This window comes from Bubalus bubalis, chromosome 2 (assembly GCF_019923935.1).
Source record: "Bubalus bubalis isolate 160015118507 breed Murrah chromosome 2, NDDB_SH_1, whole genome shotgun sequence".
Taxonomy (NCBI): domain Eukaryota; kingdom Metazoa; phylum Chordata; class Mammalia; order Artiodactyla; family Bovidae; genus Bubalus; species Bubalus bubalis.
In genome coordinates this window covers 88,409,313-88,428,009 of record NC_059158.1, presented here as the reverse complement: position 1 = coordinate 88,428,009, position 18,697 = coordinate 88,409,313, and the positions used below count along the sequence as shown (strand labels likewise).

Sequence of the window (18,697 nt, the reverse complement as noted above, 5' to 3'; positions counted from 1 at the left end):
AGATTCACTGAGATTAGGGACTCAAATAAAGTCAGACTAATGGATAAGCTGGTTTGAAATCTAATTTTGGTGCAATCCAGGATGGTCTTAACTGGGTCATCAAGCTTCCAAATAGATATTGGCTAAAATACTTTTTTGGTGAAGATTATTCCTAAATCAAATGGCTAAATCAACCCATTTACAGAGAAAGCAAACAAGCTTTGTCAAATGACAAATGTGTATGGCTCAGTCCTGGGAGTGAAGAAGGGTGGCTTATTCTTTAAAAGCATATGATATAGGAGACACAGATTCATTGCTGCTGCTGCTGCTGCTGCTGCTAAGTCGCTTCAGTCATGTCCAACTCTGTGCGACCCCATAGACGGCAGCCCACCAGGCTCCCCCGTCCCTGGGATTCTCCAGGCAAAAACACTGGAGTGGGTTGCCATTTCCTTCTCCAATGCATGAAAGTGAAAAGTGAAAGTGAAGTTGCTCAGTCGTGTCCAACTCTTAGCGACCCCATGGACCGCAGCCTATCAGGCTCCTCTGTCCATGAGGTTTTCCAGGCAAGAGTACTGCAGTGGGTTGCCATTGCCTTCTCCGACAGATTCATTAGACTTCTATATTTCAACCAAGCTATTTTAGTTATTTTTCTTCCAATATTATAAAATCACATCCCTTCTATCAATCTATTTTTATGTATTCACCAGTTTTAAAATACATTTCATTTTGTGTCACACCAATGCTTGCCAGATATTAACCATATATAAAATGATTCTGCCATAAAGGTCTCGATTTTGCATTAAATTAGGGAAAAATCTTATTTTAGAAATAAGCTATTTTAGTTCAAAACATTATTAAATGAGGTATGGATCACACAGCAGTGCCACATCTAGCCGGCCAGGATGTGCTCAGAACTCATTCCCTTAACTTCTCTTCTCAGTCTTCTCCGTGTGAGTAATTGACAGCGTCAGCCAGAGCCCCTCCATGGATCACTCCAGTGGGGGCAGGGAGGTTAGGCTGCTTTTGTATTTGGAAGGACAGGAGGAGGAAGGCTGACAATTTGACCTTTCTGACAAAGTCCTCCTTACTCATTAGTGGTTTTTAGATCATAGGCTGTTTAGAAAAATAAACAAACCAAAACACAACCAAGAACTGAACAGGCTCTAAGAAAATGGGAGGGGGGTGGAATGTGGCATAATAATAACCAGAAAAACAAAGGCTCTTTGCCACAAGCCTTTGTCCACACAATGAAAGTGGGAAGAATAATTGATTGTATTTGTGAATATCCTTTGTCCATGAGATGGCATTTCTTTTTAAATGAAATGATGATGTTGAGAATACTGAAACAATTGTTCTTATTACCAAGTCCCCTAAAAGTAACTCAGATGGGAATAAAAATCTCATTAAATTTCTGCTATGAAATTATCAAGACTTATTTTATGAGTGATTTTGCATGCGCAGACTGTTGAGAGAATTGCATTAAAGCAATTAGCTAAAAGAAAAGAACTTTCAAATCTATATTTGTAGGTAGGTGCATAAAGAAATTAATTAAATTTTGCCATAAAATTTAAAAACTGGCTCTGAACTCATAATCCTTAAATAGTGGTAATGCTGGTCAGAAAGAGGAAAGCAGTGTATGAAAATTTAAATAGAACATCAGTTGTTTCTGCCAGGTAAGAAGTTAATTACTCTTTCAACACAAATTAAACAGTTGAGTTGCCTTGAAAGCCATTGTAAAACAGATTTTTTTCAATATTTCTAATCAGATAGAGATTAGAGATCAGCTATAACTAATTCAGGAATTGTAGTCATTAGGACAAATGTTTGGTCACATGTCAGTTATGGCACATGTATTGTTCAGCTAATGTATAAAGAGTGATTACTTATACATTGATTAATGAATTAAATGCAGTTTTTGGTGAGATGGGTCATCATTTAATTGGAATTGGATTAGAAGAGAAAATAATTAGAAGAGAACTGCATAAGAACCAGATTTGTGAACATTTTAAGATTCACAGAATAAAAATCTCAAATAGTTAAATTCAGAATTTTTAGGTGTGTGTGCATGTGAGAGAGAAACAGAGATACAGAGAGACACACAAAGAGAGAACACATGTGCTAAGGATACTGATAGGTAAATTTTTGGTACCTTACTACAGAATATTGAATGTACTTTAAGAAATTTAAAACAGAACATTTATTTTTTGTCTTTAAAGTTTAAACCTAAAGTATTAAGTACGTTTTTATTTTTTAAGTACTGAAAATAGTTCAAGTACCAGAAATAGTTTATTACTTAAAATAATAAAGTATTTTTATCTTTTTCCTAAATAATATACAGGGGGCTTCCCAAGTGGCACAGTGGTAAAGAATGCACCTGCCAATGCAGGAGATGCAAGAGACATGGGTTTGAGCCCTGGGTTGAAAGATCCCCTTGAGTAGGAAATGGCAACCCACTCCAGTATTCTTACCTGGAAAATTCCATGGACAGAGGAGCCTGGTGAGCTATAGTTCGTGGGATTGCAAAAAGTCAGACACGACTGAGCACACACATAAATAATAATAAATGCATTCTATTATATATTAATAAATATGCTAATATTTATTAATAAATAACTATTTGTAATGTTTAAGAATATTATATTTTATAGTAAATAATATATTTTAATAATATAATGTGATGTATAATATTGTAATAATATATCGCAAACATACATTTCTCTTTGTTATTGTATTTTATTCAATTATTCAAGTTTAAGAAAAGTGAAGGCGGAACTGTGAGTGCAGAAGGTCACTCTGACTTAAAGGAATGCTTTTGCTTTCACTCTGATAGTCTTCATTGGAAGACAATGAAAGCCACGTGTGAGACAGGGCATCACAGGACAGCATTGTTTGTAAAGATGGTAGAACAAGATCATTTCCATTTCTTATCTCTAAAGAAAAGCTGTCTTGGGTGGAAGAGGATGCTAAGACAATCCTTCACAGAGCTGTAAATCCTTTGAGTGGTCCTAGCTGATAATTGTCTGATTTGTTGCAATAGCCCATTCAGAAAAAAAGGAGGGAAGGAAAGCAGGAAGGAAGGGAGAAAGGGGAAAGAGGAAAAAGGGAGCCAAGGCAGGAAAAAGAGATTCACTTTAATTTGATGGTGGATAAATAATTCTAGTTATGAAGTCCCTGCAGTGTTCACAGCTCTTACCTTTTGACAGCCTGATTCAGTGTCAGAAAGGACAAGGCCTGTTTTCTTACAAAGGTAAAAAAGTGTTTCTTCGCAATTTTTAACTTTCCAGTGTCCCTCCTAGGAGGAAAATGATACAGGATGAATGAATGCACTCCATTACTGATGATCATAGTCAGCATTAATTATTTTGGATTAAAATATGATTAATAATGCGTGTTTCAGCATGGCATAATGTGTTAGGATCTTGGGTTGATTCCCGACATATGAGAGGGAGATTTGACTTTTACATTAAGCTGATCTCAGTTTTTGTTTTGGGATAGGTAGTGATTCTCAGTCTTTTGTGTGCACCAAAATTACCTGGGTTATTAAAACACAGATGATTGGGATCCGTGTGTCTCATTCAGTAAGGTAAGTGGGACCTGAGAATTTGCATTTCTAACAAGTTTCTTGGTGATATTGATGCTGCTGGTCTGGGGTGGGGGGCACAATTTGAGAACCACTTGGATGAAACTAGTTCCCTGACCAAGTGATAATACTGCTGCTTCTCTCCAATCACTTCTAGGTGTTAAACTGAATGCTTTGGGGCTTCCCTGATGCTGGGGAAGTATCTGGAAAGCGCCATGAATAACTTTAGATAACATTATCATAGCTGAACTTCATGTTCAACCCCAGACACCCTTCTTCACGAATTTTCCAAAGCCCCACTCCATTTCCTCTTTTAATAATAGGCTGCTGCCTGCATGTCTTTTCTTAGTTCTACTAAGCTGTTCTCATATCCTTCATTAATAATGAAATACAATAATGCTAACTGATTAAAATTTTATTCTGTCAAGAGATTTTTTATTTTAACACCAATCAGACCTTTAGACTAAAACCACACAGTTGAAATTTTAGTGTCTCAGGCATGCAAGGATTTAGGTGAATAGACAGCTCTTCCATGACCCTCAGAAACATACCACGTAGGAGGTTGACACCTTAACCCATAAAAGCAGCTTTGTAGCTCATTCCCATGGAGTCTCCAGCAAACCATTCAGTTCTAAGATGGTGTCAGGCACACTGTAGTTGCTTAATAACTGTTTCATGGACAGATGAATGAATTGTTTCCTAGGCTCTCAGATTCAAATTGAGATATCAACCATGTTTAGGTAACTAGTTAATTATAATAATTACATTCATATTGAGCTCAACTTCAAAGAAATGAATGTTACTTTTTATGTATCTACTATTTCAGCAGCTACCAAGTTGCTAAAAGGGGGCCACAAAATACCACACTTACAGCAGCATGGTCCTGACACATCCAGTGATGTTAGAACCTATCTTTTCTCTCTTAAGAATAATCTCTCTGTCCAGATTGGCTCCTGTTCTGTGAATATGCTAAGTGAAATACTCACGTCTGTCAAATGAAAAAGGAGAATGTCAATAGGAAATTAAGGTCACCTTTAATTATATCGAAACTAAGAAACCAATAAAACCTCAAATACTATAGTGGCTTTCAGGAGAGTTAGACCCAAGCAAACACTTAGAGAGGTCACCGCCTCCACCAAGTGTGACCCTGAAGCACTGCCTGAGCACTGTCGTTGTAACTGATGTACTTGTGGCAGCCTTGAGAGTTACAACATGGAATGTGTCATAAGAATAAGTGCTTAGGCATTTCCTATGTTTGGCTGGCACAGTCACCTTGTCAAGCTACCTAAGTAACATTTAGTAAACTGCTCAGATCCCAGTTACCTCCTAAAACTCCACCAGTGAGTTCAGCAGCCATCTGATCAAAGAGATTAAGTCTATTCTAAACCTACTTTGAAAAACACCGTCAAATAGCTTGAGATTAAACGAATTCTGTATAATCAGAGGTTTTAGATAAATGAGAGACTAGAGTAAGGATAAGTGTGATGTTAAGGTTACTGGGACCATTTCATTCATGTTGAGGAAAAGAACAAGATTTTCCATCAATTCACAATTTTCAGAGGTTACACACAGTGTTGAAATCCTTTTATGTTAAGAAGATAATGGAGTTTAAAAACCATCAGAGTAATTTCCTGGCTCCCTGGTTCTTCCCTTCATCTTCACCCAAGTGATCAATGGTGCCACCATCCACCGAAACAGTGGGTGTTCAAGCCAAAACCTACCTGTCACCTCTACATCTATTTCAGCAACAATTCCTGTCTTACAGAGGATCCTTGAATCTGTCTTTTTGTCTCCACATTCACTACCCTAATTCAACCACAAGAAGAGCCTCCAAACCAGTCTTTCTTCTTCCATTTTATCTTTCTCCGATCAGTTCTCTGGGGCTTCCCTGGTAGCTCAGTCAGTAAAGAAACTGCAGTGCACGAGACCCGGGTTCAATCCCTGGGTCAGGAAGATCTCTTGGAGAAGGAAATGGAAACCCACTGCAATATTCTTGCCTGGAGAACTCCATGGACAGAGGAACTCGACAGGCTACAGTCCACAGGGTCGCAAGAGGTGGACACGACTTAGTGACTAAACCACCAATCAGGTCTCTGTGGAGCAGCCACAGTTACTCTTAAAATGTAAACCATGGGGAGGGAGGTGGGAGGGGGGTTCAGGATGGGGAACACATGTATACCCATGCTGGATTCATGTCAATGTACGGCAAAACCAATACAATATTGTAAAGTAAAAAATAATTAAAACTGAAAAAAAAAAAAAAGAAAGAAAGAGTGTGATGTCAACTGAGGAGGTGAATCCACAAGCCAAAAAAAAAAAAAAAAAAATATATATATATATATATATGATACTTCAAACCAAAGACTGCAAAGACAGGGCTTAGGTATAGGCCACAAAATAAAATCAGTTATTTGTGAAATATTGTCATGAATCTACACTTATTTTAAATGTATTCAAATATTTGTATTTTCCAATAAAGTCTTTTTAATTTTGTAAAAAAAAAAAATGTAAATCAGATCATGCCTTCATCTCCATGAAGCCCTTTAGTGGGTCCTATCCCAGGCCTATAAGCCTCACATTTTCTCATTCTTCCTGCTCCATCCCCTACCACCTTCCACCATTCATACCGCCGTACTACCCAGGTCTCTGTTTTGATTACCAGACAAGGCAAGCCTTGGCCTGCCTTTGGGGTCTCCTGCCTGAAATGTTCTCCTGCTCTTCCAGAGACATTTTTGTTCTTCAGGTCCTATATTAAATGTCACCTCTTCAGAGAACTTTCATTGACTGTCCTGTCTGAAGAAGCTGTCCCAACCCAAATTCCTCATTCTCTTGACCCCTTGTCCTCAGAGCGATCATCACAACTGCAGCCAGCGTGTGCTTTCAGTGTGTGTGTGTTTTCCTGCCTAGTGTGGAAGCCCCAGGGGGAGGAGGCGCTGTGTCTGTGTTCGTCTCTGCCACAACCCACGTCCCTGGCCCAGGTGGCTCTCAATACAAGTTCAGCAAAGTGAGCATGGAACGAGTCAACTTACAGATTGCTCTGCTGAGACACACAACTGGCTTCTATTTGGAAAAATGTGGGGCTCAAGTGTGTGCCAGTTAGTAAAGGTGACCGAGGAGCCATTAGACCACTCGAAGGAAACTGGAATTTTATGGCTGCTCAAACCAATCCATGTTTCTGATGCATTTTCTGCAAGAGATTAACGTAAATTACTTACAAGAATCCTAGTATCTGCAAAGACAGTAACACAGAGGGGCTGTTACCAATATATACCACTTTGCATGTGATTGCTCCTTTGTTTCTTCATGGAATGAAACCTGTTTAAAGTTTTGCTATAAAAAACCTGCTTAAACTTTTCTCCCATTCCTCTATCCATATCTGCTCAATATAGGTTTATGAGTGAGGCAGACTGACAGCGAAAGTCATGCAAGGACAAAGCTTGAGCTAGCCAGATTCCTGGAACACTAGTTTGTTTGTGCTACAGTATGGAAAGTAAGTCTGAAAAGTCTTGTTTTTCTTATACTCTAAAAAGAGAAAATAGGAAGGTTGGTTGAATTAAGAAAAGGCACTTAAAAAAATAAAACTTTTAATAATGTCTAGCTTTACTTTTTTTTTTTTCCTTTTGACCAGGAAAAAAGAAAAAGAGCAGAAACTCTTAGAAGCATTGAATGGGAGAAATGAGGTGTCTGGAAAAGTAAATAAAATAAAGCTTGCCAGTCTAGGTGGGTTGAAGAGACCATTGGTGGCTGGGAGAGTGTCCAGTGACTTGTTGAGATGGAGGCAGCCACAGGATTCTTTCAATCCCAGTGCAGAGTGAGGAACAATGACAGAAAGTTTGGTTTTCACTCCAAACTAAAAGCTAACAGTAAAACGGCCATAAAAGTAGATGCTGAGGATTCTTTCCACTAAAAACAATTTACTCGAAGCCAATGATTTCAATGATTTTGCTAGGAACTTCCTTTCTTGCTTGGATTACATGGCCACAGCGCATTACTGCTATCTAGTACCCACTATACTAAGTTACAGGTTCAAGGTTTTTAAATTAGAAGTTTCAGGAAATCACCTTTCCTCTTTAAAGAAAACCCCCAAGCCCCTATCATCAAATTTATCTGGCATATGTGAGGTATTACAGAGTTTATTAATATGTATTATGTAAAAATTCAATGAATTTGCATGCCTGGATATTATTTGGAAATTTCAGATGTATGTGCCATAAAGAATCACTTTAAAATAGTTTAATTTCTTGTCAACTTTACTAATAAAGAGAGTTACTATGTATATACCTCTTAAACCAAAGACACCTGGCACTCACCATCTCCAAGGAGGGTTACAAGAAATTCCACTTCTGCTAACGAAGTTATGTCTGTTAATACACTGTTGTTGGACTGGCAAGACTGCAAAGCCTCATTCCAGGTCTTTTTTTCTTTCTGCAGTTTATAGCAATTACGATTGTGGGGATTCCAGCCAGGCTCACAGTGGGTAGCATAGTATTTCCAAGCATCATTTTCTTTTTGAACCAACAAAAAAACAATGTCACTTTCCACAATTATTTTGACATTACTTATTACCCACAATATAAATCACCATCAATATGTGATTATTTTTTAAACTTGAAAAACAGAAGCATATGATACAATAACATATAAACGATATCCTTCTAGGTCTTCAGACTTGAGAGGGATCCCAACTGTGATCTAGATCTAGGGTCTAATGGACCTCAGTGCTTTATTTTCCAGATGAGCTAAGGCACAAAGAGGTTAAGCAGACTTGGTAAGATATTACAGCCTAAACGAGAGTCAGAATACCCTGACTCTCGCTTAGGTTGTATGATAAATATCATATTCTAACACATATATATGGAATCTAGAAAAACGGTACTGAAGAATTTATTTATATGGCAGCAATGGAGAAACAGACATAGAAAACAGACTTATGGACATTGGGAGAGGGGAGGAGAGGGTGAGATGTATGGAAAGAGTAACATGGAAACTTACATTACTATATATAAAATAGATAGCCAAGGAGTATTTGCTGTATGGCTCAGGAAACTCAAACAGGGACTCTGTATCAACCAAGAGGGGTGGGATGGGGAGGGAGATCGGGGGGAGATTCAAAACAGAGGGGATATATGTATACCTATGGCTGATTCATGCTGAGGTTTGACAGAAAACAACAAAATTCTGTAAAGCAATTATCCTTCAATATAAAAAATAATTAAATTAAAAATATATAAAATTTAGCAGTTGGAGCTGCCATTTAAGTCTTTTTACACTGAAAGAGGAGTATTATGAAACACAAATGGCTTTCAAAGGATTTTATATACAGTACTGGGTGAGGGGATAGATATTTATTCTCAGCTGAAAAGAATTCAAAATTCTCTGGCCACTTTCTCTAGAGCAGAGATAATAGCTTTCATTTTGAGGGTCAGTCTGAGTGCCTCTGGGGTCTCTCTGGGCTCAGATGGACTCTGGGTTCGACTTACAGGAGAAGAATGCCACGATGCTTTGACACTGGCAGGGAAGGCAGCTGTGTATGTGCACATTTTGACCATCTTGTTCCAGGAGCTTGTCCCCAGGCTGATGACGGCATTTTTACTTTATTACCTACAACTGCTTCCTTTGTGGCTCAGCGGGTAAAGAATCTGCCCGCAATGTGGGAGACCTGGATTTGATCCCTAGGTTGGGAAGACACCCTGGAGAAAAGAAAGGCTACGCACTCCAGTAGTCTGGCCTGGAGAATTCCATGGACTGTACAGTCCATGGGGTTGCAAAGAGTTGGACATGACTGAATGACTTTCACTTCACATTACCTACAACCGGGTGCTTCCCTTCAGCACTAACTTAGAAACAACTTCACTGCTAATTTAGGAAACAAGACATTCTTTCAAAATTGCTTCTAGGTCTCTAACAGAGATTAGAATCACAGTGGAAGAATGTTAGAACATTTAGGTAGATCAATAATATCAACCTAAAAACATAATCACAGAACCCCTTTTAAAAAATGAACCTATCTCTCTCTCTCTCTCTCACTATCTCCACGCCCCCGCCAATTCACCCCCCCCCCCACACACTCCCCACCCCCCTCCTCCCCCCACCACCACCTCTGCGCACTCCTCCACTCTTTTCTCTTTGAGTCTTTGGGTTGGCATGCTCTCCCACTTCGAGGATGGATTCTCCTGCTATCTTCTAAATAAAATGGAGCTGTAACACTGATTTGCCTAAGAGCTGTAGCATGGTTTGTCCAAGACCCGAGAGCTGTGACGCGCCGAGGGCTTTAATGTCCGGCGCTCCAAATCTTTGTTGTGACGAGACAAAGAACCAAGGAACACACACTCGCGTGACAGGAAACTTTTCCTTGTATGCTCATATTCTGCCTTCCCCCAGGAGGTGTCCCGTCTGCTGTGAAATTCTTGACCCCCTCGAAATTGTCAGGCTAGAAGGAGGGGGATACATAAGTGAGCATGAATTGGCTTTTCCGGAGAAGGCCTGGGACATGGGATATTTAACCCATCTATGTTTTCATCCGCACCTGATCAAGCCCACCAAGGCAGAACGGACTTTAAGGGAGAAATAGTCTTGGACCACGTGGTGTTCTGGTTCGGCCTTGCTGACCGGCAGGTGAAGACACACCGATCCCCCTTCTCCCTCTGGGATCTGGCAGGATTTGGACAAGGATGACCTTCCCCTCCCCCATTCTGGATGATGATGCACCCACCGGCCCTGTGCTCCACCAGGACCGGAGGCCACCTTAATGCCCGATCCAGGGCCAGGTGAAGTTCCTGCAGCAGCCACGGTTCCTCCGCCAGCTCTCCTGGAGGTCGTAGAGCCGCCACCTCGGCGGGCTCCGATCCTGGTGGCAGAAGCCTCTGGACAACACTTCCAGGATCTGGCTCCAGCCAAACCGCCCAAGTTATACCCTTCTCTCCCGGTGAGTACTGACAGGCAGGGGAGGGAGACCTTGGAATTAAGCAGAGACTGCGCTCTGCCAAAGAGCTGGAGGGAACGAAAGAGAACAGAGAAGAGATTTGCAATGCTAGCTGCTGCTCTGGGAAAGTCTATCTCGGGCCCTCTGGAAAATCTCCTCTGCCCCAGAGACAGGACAGTCCTTCAACCGGTCCTAACAGAGGCCCTGGGCCCCGTTACAGCCAAACCAATGTGCCCGGTGCTGAGGTTTTGCCCACTGGAAGAATAAATGCCCTAAGGCAAGGAAGGAAGAGGAAGCTCCCACAGTTGTGGGGCTTGCTGACTTGGAAATTAAATAGGGCTGGGGGGCTCAGAGATATCAGGTCCCTGAGAGCCCATGATAACCTTAAAAGTGGGGGACCAAAACATTGACTTCATGGTGGATACAGGAACAGAACTGTCAGTAGTAACAAAACCTGTGGCACCACTGTCCAAAAAGACTACTTCTGTAACTGGGGTATCGGGAGAAGAGATGATTAAATCGTTTTGCCAGCCCAGAAAATGTCAGATGGTGGGGGGGGCACCAAGTGATTCATGAATTCCTCTACATTTCTGAGTGCCCAGTACCCGTGTTGGGAAGAGACCTGCTCTCCAAACTAGGAGCACAAGTGACTTTCTCCCCTGAGGAGAGGCCCACCTTCCGGATGAACACTATGACTTATTTGCTCTCTCTCTCAATACCACCCCAAGATGAGTGGAGGTTGCATGAGCCTCCAAAGGAAGAACTGGGTGGGCCAGAAGAGCATGAGAGAGAGCTAATTTGATTATTCTCTGAGGTCTGGGCAGAAGACAACCCTCCCTCCCCCCAGGCTGGCTAAACATCAAGCCCCAGTGATAATAGAACTCAAACCAGGCACCATCCCAGTTAGAAAGCGCCAGTACCCACTACCGATACAGGCCTGGGCCGGCATACTGCCCCACATCAATAGATTGAAACAAGCAGGTATTCTAGTAGAGTGCCAGTCGGCTTGGAATACTCCGATCCTGCCAGTCAAAAAGGAAGAAGGACAGGACTATAGGCCTGTACAAGATCTCAGGCTAGTCAACTAGGCTACTGTGATTTTACACCCCACTGTTCCAAACCTCTATACCTTACTTAACCTCCTCCTGCCGAGGACTAAAGTTTATACTTGCCTAGATCTCAAGGATGCCTTCTGCATACGCCTCGCCCCAGCGTTACAGCCCATCTTTGCCTTTGAATGGGAAGATCCAGTCAAGGGCATCAAACAATAGCTCACCTGAACTCCCCCACAAGGGTTTAAGAACTCCCCAGCCATCTTTGGGGAAGCCTTGGCTTCTGACCTGGACTCATTCCATCCAAAAGAGTATGGATGTTGGCTCCTACAATACATGGATGACCTGCTGCTGGCTGCCGAGACCAAGGAAAAATGTTGGGAAGGGACAAAAACACTGCTCCAGCTGCTGATGGAAGCAGATTGCTGCTGCTAAGCCACTTCAGTCGAGTCTGACTCTGTGCGACCCCATAGACGGCAGCCCACCAGGCTCCCCTGTCCCTGGGATTCTCCAGGTAATAACACTGGAGTGGGTTACTGGGTGTCAAAGAAGAAGGCACAGATCTGCAAGGAGGAGGTAAGGTATCTGGGGTTTGTTTTAAAGAAGGACACAAGGTTCCAGATCCTAGTTGGGTCCTATATACTGATGGCACTAGCCTGATAAAACAAGGACAACGGCTGTCAGGTTAGCCAAAGCAGAAGGGGCCATCAAGACTGAAAAGGGATGGTGGGAATTGCCAAGTGGCAAATTATTGGTACCAGAGGAGCTGGCACACACTCTGGTAAGCCAAACACACCAAGCGACCCACCTAGGCCATGCTATCTGCTCACAGGTTAATGCTGCCTCTCGGCACAGACAAAAGCCTCTGGGTATTCAGCTGAAAGGCACGTTGCCCTTTGAACACCTGGGAGTGGACTTCACTGAAATGAAACCTCACAGACATTACCATTACCTGCTGGTCATAGTATGTACATTCTTGGGATGGGTAGAAGCTTTTCCTATCTGGACTGAAAGAACATCAGAAGTAGCCCAGTGACTGCTTAGGGAAATAGTTCCCAGATTTGGATTTCCTACCAGCATTGGATCAGACAATGGTCCGGCTTTTGTAGCGGACTTAGTACAACAAGTAAACAAAAGTTTAAACATCAAATGGAAACTGCACACTGCATATAGGCCCAGAGTTCTGAGATGGTGGAATGAACCAACCGGACACTTAAAGAGACTCTCCAAGTGGATCATAGAGACTTGCTTCCGACGGCTCTGCTCAGACTCAGGATGACCCCACAGTCCCAAGGCTATTCTCCATACAAAATTGTGTATGGGAGGCCCCCTCCCATAATAAAAGAGATGTCAACAAATTTACCTCAGGTAAGGGGGGGATAGGATTTTGCAGCAGATGGAACTGGGTAAGGTAATAAATTGGGTAACTAAGTTTGTACAAGAAAGGGTGCCGTTCCCCTTTGGGGAACAGATTCATGAGATTACGCTTGGTGACCAAGTATGGGTCAAAGATTGGAAACATGATTTACTAGCCCCTTGGTGAAAGGGCCCTTATACTGTTATTCTAACTACCTCTACTGCAGTTAAAGTTACAGGTATTGCCCTGTGGATCCATCATACGAGGGTGAAGAGAACATACCACGTAGACCCAAAAAACACTGAATGGACTGCAGAGAGGGACCCTGCTGACCCTCGAGAGACTAAGACCATCCTTAAGAAGAAGGAAAAAAAAGATCCTGGACGAGCCCCTTCAGGATGAAGCCGCACAATCAACTCCTGCTGCTTGGCCTCATCAACGTGCACATTCCTACGCCATCCTCCACAATACCTCCAACTGTTGGGTATGTGGGGCTATGCCTCTGTCTGTGATGGATGGACTTCCCTGGTGGCTGTCACTGCTCCGCCAAGGAGATTTTAAACCACTCTGCTCTTCTCTGGGACACAATCATAATCTCTCCCTGGTCTCTGGGGGTAAGCCAGACCTACAGTCAATAGACTCAGGTCATAGGGTTACATTTGATATAAATGCCAATGCAACAAAAGCCTAACCTACAACAACCCCCGGTAAATCTATCTTATTTACATGCTAGTTGGACAAGATCTGTGTTTCAATAGTATTGCTGCCTTATTCATACCCTCTATAAGGACAACAGACATTACAATTAAAGTAGAGGCCTTGACTAATTTCACAAAACAGGCCCTCCTAGATAGAAAAAAAGCCATCCAAGCCTTAAATGAAGAGCAAATCCAAATGAGAAAAGTGGTAATTCAAAATAGAATGGCTCTGGACATACTCACAGCTGCTCAAGGAGGGACCTGGGCTATAATTAAGGTTGAATGTTGTGTATACATTCCTGACTTATCTGGCAATGTATCAACTGCTTTAGATGACATGAAAAACCAGGTAAAAGCAATGTCAAATGAAAACATTCCTTTCTGGACTTTGGTCCTATCTTGGGTGAAGGGCGATTGGTGGAAAACTATATTTACCATTGTTATAGCTGCCTTGAGAGTTCTGCTTTGTGGACCCTGGATTTTACAATGTATTCAATATATCCTTATGAATGATGCTCATAATATGAGTTAAGAGCATCAGGAGAGGGGAATGAAGGAGGAAACAGACAGAGCTGGACTCCATCTTAGGCCAGGCTGTGAACATTAGGCTACATGAATGGTCACCCTCCCAATGGACTCTGAACTTTGTGCCCTGTGTCTATAGAAATGACATACCAATGGAAAACCAGAACCCCGGATAAAAGAGCCTCAGGACTCGTACTTGGACTCTCCGTTGCCTAAAAGAATATGCTAATTATCTCTGTAACAGAACAAAGTGGTAAATTCCATTATGCTTATCGGGATATGACCACAGGCCTATTGATAATTGTCCACTGTCAACTACCTAGGCTTTAGGCATATGAATCATGGGTTAACTTTGTATCTTTCTTTTCCTTTGTTCAGACTAGCTTCAGGGAATTTGGGGAGGTGGGTTTGGGCACGTACACTTAGGGTATATAAGGTTTTCACAAAAACTGGTCGGGGTCCCTGGGTAAGAGGAGACTCTGCCTTGGGCCCGCCGGTGTAATAAACTGCACTCCACTATCTGCATTGTCCTTCTGAGTGAGTTTGTTTTCTGGAACGCATGGCTACAACAATAGCTTTTCTTCCAAGGAGCAAGTGAAGAAGGAATTCATAGGGCCTGGACTCCATCTTAGGCCTGTTCATGCTGATCATGCTCGGCCATCTTTCCAATGGACTCTGAACTCTGTGTTTAGTGCCTATGAAAACAACAGAAGGAGAAGACCCCCTTCTGACAGGGGAACCTTGAAGATCGTATCTAGGTTACTCATCACCTAAGAGAAAACATACACTAATCACCCCTTCCTCCAGACAGGCCATAAATTTTTCTGTATCTATCGGAGTGTAACCTCGGGTTTATCGATTATTGGCTAATTGTTTGACTGTTTGAGCACATGAGCGCATAGCACGTGAATGATGGGGTTATTGGGATTGTATTTTCCTTGGTTTATGTAAGTCTCAAGGAATTTGGTACACATGGGGTATAAAAGATTTTCACAAATGCTGGTCGGGGTCCTTGGCTAAGAGGAGACTCTGCCTTGGGCCCGCTGGTGTAATAAACTGCACTCCACTAAAAAAAAAAAAAAAAAAAAAAAGAACCTAAATTTCACTCTAAAAGTAAGATAAAAAGATAATATGGGAACTTCTCTGATTGATGCAAGGGTGGAGACAAGTAAGGAACCCGGGGACCTTGGATACACAGTCTGAAGATACTGGATGAGATCATCAAAAGTATTTGTTGGACCTGAAACAGCACCAAATAATCCAAACAAACTTAGCTTAACTGCCATTATTTCTGGTCTTCTGACCTCAATTAATAGATCAGGACAGCAAATAAAATGAAAGAAAAGATGGATGGCAGGAGAATGTGCAGGAGGGCATAAGAAAAAGAAAAATCAAGGCAGAAGAAATTGAGGCAAGAAAATGAAAGGAAAAGAGGGAGGGACAGGGTGATAACAGCCAGAGCAATGTCAGCACATTTTTGACATAATGAAAAAAATCTCTAGAGAAAGAAATGATGAAGTGTTTCTTCTACCCACCTCTATATTCCATAATATCTTTAGATTTAGCTACTTAAAGGAAAATAAAAGTTAAAGCTTAATTGTAAGGAGGTGTAGAGAAGAGGGAACACTTCCACACTGTTGGTGGGAATGTAAATGGTGCAGCCACTACGGAGAACATTGTGGAGGTTCCTTACAGAACTAAAAATAGAACTAGCACTTGATCCAGTAATCCCACTCCTGGACATATATACAAAAAGACAAAAGCTCTAATTAAGAAAGATACATGCATCCCAATGATCATAGCAGCACTATTTACAATAGCCAGGACATGGAAGAAACCTAAATGTCCATCAACAGATGAATGGATAAAGAAGATGTGGTATGTATACATATATACGATGATGGAAAATATATATATATATATATATATATATATATAATGGAATACTACTCAGCCACAAAAATGAATGAAATAATGTCATTTGTGGCAACATGAACGGACCTAGAGATTATCATGCTAAGTGAGGTAAGTCAGGCAAAGGCAAATATCATGTGATATCACTTATATGTGGAACCTAAAAAAAAATGGTACAAATGAATTTATTGACAATAGACTCACAGACATTGTAAACAAACTTATGATTACTAAAGGGGAAAAAGGGGATAAATTAGAAATTTGGGATTAACAGATACACACTACTATATATAAAATAGATAAAGAACAAGGACCTACGTATAAAACAGGGAACTATATTCAGTATTTTGTCATGACCTATAATGGAAAAGAATCTTAAAAAGAACTGTTGTTTCTAAAGACCAAAAAAAATTTTTTAAAGAATTGTTTCTAATTATGCTGGTAATGATTCTTTTAAAAATGGCTATATTTTTATCTCTACTTACTGAGTTAAGACATTAATTCCATAAAATTAAAAAGAAGTAATAGATCTTAAGAATGGAAGTAACTGGGCTTCAGGTACTAGATTGTAATTATGTGGTATTTAAGTCTTAGGTACACCTAAAAGTTTTGTTTATTTTGAGGAGAAAATATTACTAATAAGAGATACAGAGTATGATAGGAGATCAATGAAGTAAAGAATTTTATAAGACTATTTCCTAATTTATATGTTTAATTTCTAGGGTAATCATAAATAAAACTCAACTAGAATAGAAAAGGAAGCATATCTTGTTTTTCTAAGCAGAATGAGTAAGAATACCAATTTTTTAAAAAGAGAGGCAGAAGGTATTTTCTATGGTTAGGTTATTTTGCTTTAGTTTTTAGTAAAAACCTAAATGCATTTGTTAAATTCATGGTGCCTTGGGAATAACAGATCTTATCTCATTACACATTTTTATTTGTATAAAGACTAATTTTAGCTAAGTTTAAATTATAAATTATTAGCAAAAAATAGAGGAATTTGAATATATTGAGAGGACAAGCAAACAACTCATAAAAACAATGTAGAAACACTCACCAACTACTCCATGATCAGTGGGATTTAGATATTTTTTACACACGTAGGGCAAGGTAGACTCACAATCCCGACTTTTCCAGGCCTTTGGCATAAATGCATTAAATGTTCCACAGTGAAATTCAACAAATGGCTCAAAATTTATTTCTGAAAACACAATGTTTGTGTACTTACTGTTAGAAGCAAAAGCAGTTTAATATATACTGAAATGTAGTTTTAGCATCAAGGAGACAACCTTTCTCTTTGGCATATGTAGTAAATTCTGTAAGATAGTATATTCAAGAGTTTGCAGTTGAAGTCCAGGCATGACAATGAAATGATTTCCCAAAGATAGAAACAGCTGATTTTATTGTTTTAGGGTAGACAGAGATTTTTCAATCTGTTGCTATTTTTAAAACAGTTGACTAGAATCTTGGCTTTGACCCAAATCCTTCTGAAACCTTGGCTAAATGGCTTACCTTCTTGGCCTTCATTTCTTGTTCGGAAAAGCATGCCTTATAGAAATTCAATCAGGCTTTAAAAAACACTTATAAGCCACTTTCACAATAACATGTTGTATATGTACATGGGAAATATTGCTGTTTAGGCTGTGGGATGAGTCCTCAGTCAAAGGTATACAAAACACTTCAGGTACCTGGGTTCCAGTTCAGATAGTTGAGTGGTGTTCTATCAGACCACTGCCAACCAGCATCTTCATCCAGCTGGTTCAGACCCATCCATACTTCCACTGCTTCACTGCCCAAGTGCTCTGAAATAAGAGAAATATGGAATTTCAAAAACAAAATTAACATTACACTTATTTCTTGTTTTCCTATTCCTGGAGCATGGATTCATAAATTAACTCCATCAGTGATAGAAAGGGGTTTGAGTGCTACTAAACCCCACCCTGGTGGTTCAGAGTGAAAAAGCCAGCCTAAGAAACACGGCAGTTTCCTAAAGTCTCACTGAAGCAGCTGTGAAGTGCTTAATCTAGGCACCCAGGAATGCTGCCTCTCAGCGGTCATCAATCCATCGAGTTCATGGTTACAAATTTGAGACCATCCGACTTGTGTGAACTCAGGCCCTTTGAGGGTTCTAGAGCGTGAAGGAGAAAGTGCCCAAGGCCAGTCGTAGAAAGTGCCCCTCTGTCTTCCTTCTTTTGCCATGTGTGTCTGGCGGCCTCAGTCTGGAGGCTCAGGACTCTAGTATGCTGAGGCCACCTCAGGCCCTGAACAAGAGGAATAGGAAGAAATGCTATTAGATCTGTATAATGGGTATGTGTGCATACAGATATAATTTTTCCACTTTTCATAATTTTTGCAGTCTTGAAACATTTCACAGTTTAAAAATTGAACAATTTAGGGGATCTTTTTTGTTTTTTAGGAATCTGGCAAGGGAGAGGAAAGCAGATTAAGTATTAGTAGTGTTGGGAAGCAAGTCTTCAAATTTAAGGTATGCTGAAGCAATCAGGGAGAAGGCTCCCCAGTTAAGCAGTGGGAGCTGTCTGACCAAAAGGAGAGTATCATGCCAGGGACCATGGTATCCAGAGCAATCAGCAGCAGGTAGGGCCATGAGCTGTGCAAATGCTTCTTCAGCTGGAGGTGGGAGAATGTCTCCTTGGCAGGCCCACCCTGTGG

General features: G+C 40.9%; 1 protein-coding gene across 3 annotated transcripts in view; it reads right to left on the bottom strand.

Annotated features, from left to right (window-relative positions):
- Positions 1-18,697, bottom strand: part of PLA2R1 (phospholipase A2 receptor 1) — a 142,159-nt gene that overhangs the window by 77,152 nt on the left and 46,310 nt on the right. For all 3 annotated transcript variants that reach the window (XM_044934832.2, XM_025276141.3, XM_006073133.4), the window contains exons 5-9: positions 17,716-17,829; positions 17,085-17,228; positions 7,870-8,064; positions 6,589-6,746; positions 3,173-3,271 (exon numbers count right to left, since the gene is read on the bottom strand). In XM_044934832.2, coding sequence (XP_044790767.2) covers positions 3,173-3,271; positions 6,589-6,746; positions 7,870-8,064; positions 17,085-17,228; positions 17,716-17,829 — 710 coding nt within the window. The remainder of the gene's footprint in view (positions 1-3,172; positions 3,272-6,588; positions 6,747-7,869; positions 8,065-17,084; positions 17,229-17,715; positions 17,830-18,697) is intronic.